General features: G+C 34.7%; 1 protein-coding gene across 3 annotated transcripts in view; it reads left to right on the top strand.

Annotated features, from left to right (window-relative positions):
* Positions 1–6,111, top strand: part of PDE7A (phosphodiesterase 7A) — a 134,304-nt gene that overhangs the window by 121,484 nt on the left and 6,709 nt on the right. For all 3 annotated transcript variants that reach the window (XM_021717026.1, XM_008066885.2, XM_021717025.1), the window contains 5 exons: positions 1,761–1,892; positions 2,071–2,162; positions 4,100–4,244; positions 4,973–5,069; positions 5,670–5,750. In XM_021717026.1, coding sequence (XP_021572701.1) covers positions 1,761–1,892; positions 2,071–2,162; positions 4,100–4,244; positions 4,973–5,069; positions 5,670–5,750 — 547 coding nt within the window. The remainder of the gene's footprint in view (positions 1–1,760; positions 1,893–2,070; positions 2,163–4,099; positions 4,245–4,972; positions 5,070–5,669; positions 5,751–6,111) is intronic.

Below are 6,111 nucleotides of genomic sequence, written 5' to 3'. Positions count from 1 at the left end.
CGCAGGCTCAGGCAATCCACTCACCTCAGCCTCCCAAGGCGCGGGATTACAGGCTGAGCCACCAAGCCTGGCTGGCGGTGCTTTTAAAAAGCCTTATGTTTTCAATGCTTTTGCATATCATAAAGAGGAAATAATTTTCTTCATCATCTTTTCCTTATTCATTGAGCTTCTCCATGTGCCAATTATATGTAATACAAAAGTAAATAATACCCAGTCTCTGCCTTCAAGTAGCTTACAGTTTTTCCAGGAGATTCAAGCCCTCAGACAGTGATCTCTCTGACTGAGATGAACTTCACACAGGAAGCAGAAAGAGATGATTCATTCTGGCACAGAAAGAAAATAATATTTGAGCCGGGCGCGATGGCTCACGCCTATAATCCTAACACTTTGGGAGGCGGAGGGGAGAGAATAGCCTGAGCCCATGGGTTTGAGACCAACCTGGGCAACTTGGTGAGACCCTGTCTCTACAATAAATAAAAAAAAATTAGCCGGGCATGGCAGCGCACACTTGTAGTCCCAGCTACTTGGAGCAAGGCTGAGGTTAGAAGGATCGGCTGAGCCCAGCAGGTCGAGGCTGCAATGGCCATGAGCATGTCACTGCACTCCAGCCTGGTTGACAGAGTGAGACTGGAAAAAAAGAAAGAAAGAAAATAATATTGGAATCTAACAACATTTTTTATGTCCATGTTTTTTCAATTTTCATCTTTGTTTTATAATATACGATATATGCTAGTTCAGTAACACTCTATAACTAAATAGACTTAATATTGGTGGTGTATGCTCAAAATTTTTCACTGTTAGGGCACAGGATCAGAAAAATTTAGGGAACATTGTCCTAAATGTAAAAAACAAAAGTTTGCTCTGATGAATATTATCGTGGCTGGCTGTGAAGTGCTAGAGAAACACAAATCAGTCCTTTGCTAGGGAAGGGGTTGGAAGCAGAGAACAAGGGGGTTGGGTCAGTGGAGTTGAGCCTTAAAAGATGAGAGGAAGTTTGCCAGAAGACGAGAAGCAATTCATAAAAAGCAGGTTGTGATATACTCAAGGTGGCAATTTTTTTAGCAATGAAACTTTCAATCAGCTAATAAAAACATTTATTGTGATTATTTTATTATATCAAGTAAGTCTGGTAATGACTACTGAAACTAAAGTTATAATTTCTGGTTGCAAGATTGCTTTTTCTGACAGGAATTCATTGTGCCCATTTTTCCAAACGTATCCCTCCACTGGGAGAGGATTTTACTACACACTTTACACAGACTTCTGCTCTCATGATTACTCAGTAGCGGCCTTAAACATTAGGACTACAGGAATAACCTTGCATTTTAGACTATATTATTGAAATCAAATAACCAATTTGTTGATAAATAAGCACTCTCAAAAGTATAGGTCTTCTGTTTGGTGTAAACAGCTGCAGTCATAAAACTGTGCAAACCTTTTAAAGCCATTATTTCTCAGAAAGAATGATTTATACTTTAGCTGCCATTTTAATTAAGCTTGCTAAAAATGAAACGACATAAGGATGAGCTCTGTAGACTCCATGTGGGCAGGGACACTCTTGTGTCATGCCTGCCCCAGTGTAGCGATGAGGCCAGAACCTGGCAAGCACGTTATGGCTTTAAGGAACAGCATCCCGAAGAGCAACAGGAGGGGGCGGGGTCTGCCCACACTGCCATTGGCTGCTAATTCAAAACCATTGTGACGACAAGGGGCTGATTTCCCACGTGTAGGTGATTGATTATTCTCTTGTCACACTTCAGCTTGCCAGTTCTGTAACTCCTTGGGATATCTTGCTGAGCTTAATTGCCGCTGCCACTCATGATCTGGATCATCCAGGTGTTAATCAACCTTTCCTTATTAAAACTAACCATTACTTGGCAACTTTATACAAGGTTAGTGCAACTTTATGTTTTTGCATTCTAGAAAATGTTTCATGTTTTGAAATGAAAGTAGTGAAAATAAATTTCAATGAACTTTAGAATTTTAACTGATTAATATTACTAACAAATGACTATTTATGTCCAGAGAGAGATTAACCATTAAGTAACTCAGAAACATACTTTTTTGTAGAATACCTCAGTACTGGAAAATCACCACTGGAGATCTGCAGTGGGCTTATTGAGAGAATCCGGTTTATTCTCGCATATGCCATTAGAAAGCAGGTAGGTTGGATGAGGACACATTTAACATGTTGTTAACTATGGAAATGAAGTTGGCAGAGTCATTTTATAAAATTTTTTAAATTGTTATTATGTTCAGGTGTTCCACAGTTTCAGTTTTTGTTAAATTTACTGGATAAGTTATCTTATTTTAAAAATTCATATCAAAATTTTAATAATTAAAACACGTTCTACAGTATAGTCAGCAAGATTTTAGTGAATATTTTTATGAAAGACCATGCATACTATAAAATATACTTACACAATAGCTCAGTCATTGTTTACTAATTTATATAAATAGATACATTACATATTTTTATTTTATACTCAGCTGAATAAAACCTTAAGGTCTAGGTGTAAAGGCAAATTGGATAGAAAGCAAATATTCTGTATAATAAATAGATTCATTAACATCTGTTTCAGGAAGTTTTCAAAACTGATAAAAAAGTAAAGAGAATGCTTTATATCCTCAGTGTTACTGTCCTGTAGTCACTTCTGGAGCTATAGGATAAAATAATGAATGGAAGGAACAACAGAAAAAATCAACATTTTAGAAAAAACAATTTAATGTTAAGTAGGCTATTTGAGAGCCTAATACAAAGCATTGATGTAAATAAGCCCAACATGATGGTGATGGTTAACAAAATGTCACATCACTGCCATAGTGTGTGGTTCACAAACAAAAGCTTTTCCTAAATAAATGCTGCTCTGAGAGAAGATGCACTTCAGAAAACCATGTAAGCCACCCAAATCGAGAAAAATGATGAGGCATAAAATTATGTTCTGTCCTTTTCCCTTCGTAATTTAAAATAACTATAAAAAAACTAAGTGTTTTGTGTAATGACCATAAAAAAATAGTGGTCTTTATCCTTATTCACGGATACCATTTGGAGTATGACAGTACTCCTGGTAAGTAAAATCATTTCTTGCTATAGTATAAATATAAACATTGCTTAAACATTGTGTGTATGTATAGATTATGGGATTTTTAAGACTGGTTAAAATATTGGTTTCATAATTCCCTTTTTTACAGTCAAGTTGTATATTTTATGATTAACCCTGTTGAGTTCTCAGATTTAATAAAAATAAAAATTGAAATAAAGAAGACTGCTTAATAGAATTCTTAATTTTTTTTCATTTAGGGTTTGTTTTATTTAATATTCAATATGTTAGTCTTTTCATCTATTTGACAGCTCATTACTGACCATTATACAAAGATAATGTCTGCTATAGTCCATTAAAACAAAAGGCAGGACTTATTTTTTTAAAAAAAACTATTTGGCTTGAGGGCGTTTTTTAAATGCTATAATGTATTTGCTATTTGTATTAACATGTTACCTTTTTTCTTCCAGAAAATTTGGATAGATATTTACAGATAATTGATTCGTTCTTGGGTTTGACTCTGAAAATATAGCTGAATCTAAATTTTATTAAATTGCTCAGTGGGATTGGCATCAATCATCTTAGTCAGAATGTCTATAGGAGTCAGTTGTTGAATGGACTTTATTCTTTACATTTTAACCTTCCTTCCCCTTTCAGATCTCAGGCACCAAAATAGAAACCAAAGTTGTTTACCCTTAGGACAAGAGTTTCCTACCAAGAATTCCATCCAGCAAAGAATTTTCTCCAACAACATTCTGATGATATAGTGTTTAATTTTTAAACCAAATAATTATACTTTGGCTGGCAAAATAAAGGCCCTCCATTTGGAATGTTTGTGTGTTGGTATTCTTCTACAAACTCCTAATTTTAGTTTTGACTATTTTAATACTTTTTGATGCATTTTTTAAAATTCATTTTTTGTGATAAATTTTAAGTTGAATGACAGAATATGTTAGGGTATTATAAAGTTTTCCAAGAATTAAGTTTAAGAAAACTAATCAAGAAGTAACTATTTAATGAAAGTCTTATATTTTCTCTTTATATTTCTCTAATTTCAGGCAACAAATGGAGACTCAGATAGGTGCTTTGATACTAGCCACAGACATCAGTCGCCAGAATGAGTATCTGTCATTGTTTAGGTCCCATTTGGATAGTGGTGACTTATGCCTAGAAGACGCCAGACATAGACATTTGGTTTTACAGGTAAAATGGGACTTGGAAAGAATCTGTTTCCAGGGTAAATTACATGTCTTAAAATAAAAATGAGGCTGAGCACAATGGTTCATACCTATAATCCCAGCACTACGGAAGGTGAAAGCAAGATGATTGCCTGAGCCCTGGGGTTTGAGACCAATCTGGGCAACATGGCAAGACTTCGTCTCTACAGTAAATACAAAAAATGAGCTGGGCATGGTGGTGGCATGCCTATAGTTACAGCTTCTTGGAAGGCTGAGGTGGAAGGATTGCCTGAGCCCTGAAGGTCGAGGATGTGGTCGAGGATGATCATGCCACTGTACTCTAGCCTGGGCAACAGAGTGAAACTCCAACTCAGAAAAAAGTTAGATAAAATGAAATTTTCCGTTGTAGTTTTTCAGAGTAGTTAAATCTTGAGGGAGAGCTAAGGACGTTCCTTCAATTAGTACACACTCTTGACAGATCACTGATGAGTCTGCTCCCTAGGAAGGTGCCATCACATATATTTTTCACACTCAAGATTTCTGATGAAAACAATTTCTGCAAGATTAGGGTACCAGTCAACAACTATCATTGTATTCGAATAAATTCTTACCTCTAAAAATAGGAGAGACAATTGGATTTATTTCTAGCTTATTTGTTTACATTTTATGGTTAATCTAGTCCCTGTGCTTGGCTCTTTGGTATTATTGTCAAGTGAATATCTCTTAAGACAATATTAATATTTTGTTTGCTAGATGGCTTTGAAATGTGCTGATATTTGTAACCCATGTCGGACCTGGGAATTAAGCAAGCAGTGGAGTGAAAAAGTAACAGAGGAATTCTTCCATCAAGGCAAGTTACAGCTTTGTAGAGTGATAATTAATCTATTCTGTTCATTTTTTTCACATCATAAGAATAAAATAAGAATTCAACCATTTATAAGAGTCTAGCAGTAGAGACTTAATATTTTTCGTGCCAATTCACAGTAGGTATACATATAATCGTACTTCACAAATTGAGTATCTGGAAAATCAGTCATCCTCATTTTGATTGATCAGGTATAGACTTGCAGTTTATTGTACAGAAAGATATTTCTGAGCTTGCTTCACTCCATATGAACATGTGACTTTTTGTGTGTAATTTAAAGCCAGCATCCAGGGATCTTCATTCTATGCAACTTCTTTTATGTTGTAAACTTAAATGCTGACAGACTTGCATTCTTAGGGTAACACCTTGTAAAAGTTTTCTACCTCTTCTATTTAAATAAAGGCATCAGCTTGGCCACCTTTTCTGTATGTGAAAAACTTAAAGTTTTAAAAAGAACTAATTGAGATTTTCTTCTCATGAGAATTAAGCATGTTTTTCCTAAGGAAATTACAGTTGTGATGAAGACTTTATATATACTTAACCAATAGATATTTTTCATATTAATAGTTTTTTTTTTAATTATAGGAGATATAGAAAAAAAGTATCATTTGGGTGTGAGTCCACTTTGTGATCGTCAGACTGAATCTATTGCCAACATCCAGATTGGTAACTATACATATTTAGATATAGCTAGTTAGAAAAATGTCACTGATTTTAATTTTGTCAATAAGAGAAATATATTAGAAATATAAAATATTAAAATTATGCTCATTTATATTTTTAAAAATAATTTAAGAAGCCTTCCCCATGTTTTCCTTTGTTATTGCTCTTATTTTATCTGGGGATATAAAAAGCATAATTCTGAAGCGCAGGCAGCAATAACGGATTCTGTTCTTGTGTAAATAAGAATACATTATTTGCCTATGTGGAAGCCTTATTTGCATAATTCTAGGCTGCTATTTATTTATTTTTATTTATTTTTTTTGAGTTGGAGTCTCACTCTGTCATCCAGACTGGAGTGCAGTGG

The sequence above is a fragment of the Carlito syrichta genome, unplaced genomic scaffold (genome assembly GCF_000164805.1).
Source record: "Carlito syrichta isolate Samal-C Ts95f unplaced genomic scaffold, Tarsius_syrichta-2.0.1 Scaffold309186, whole genome shotgun sequence".
NCBI classification, from domain to species: domain Eukaryota; kingdom Metazoa; phylum Chordata; class Mammalia; order Primates; family Tarsiidae; genus Carlito; species Carlito syrichta.
The sequence above is the reverse complement of the archived record's forward strand: the minus strand, read 5'-3'. Positions and strand labels throughout refer to the sequence as shown.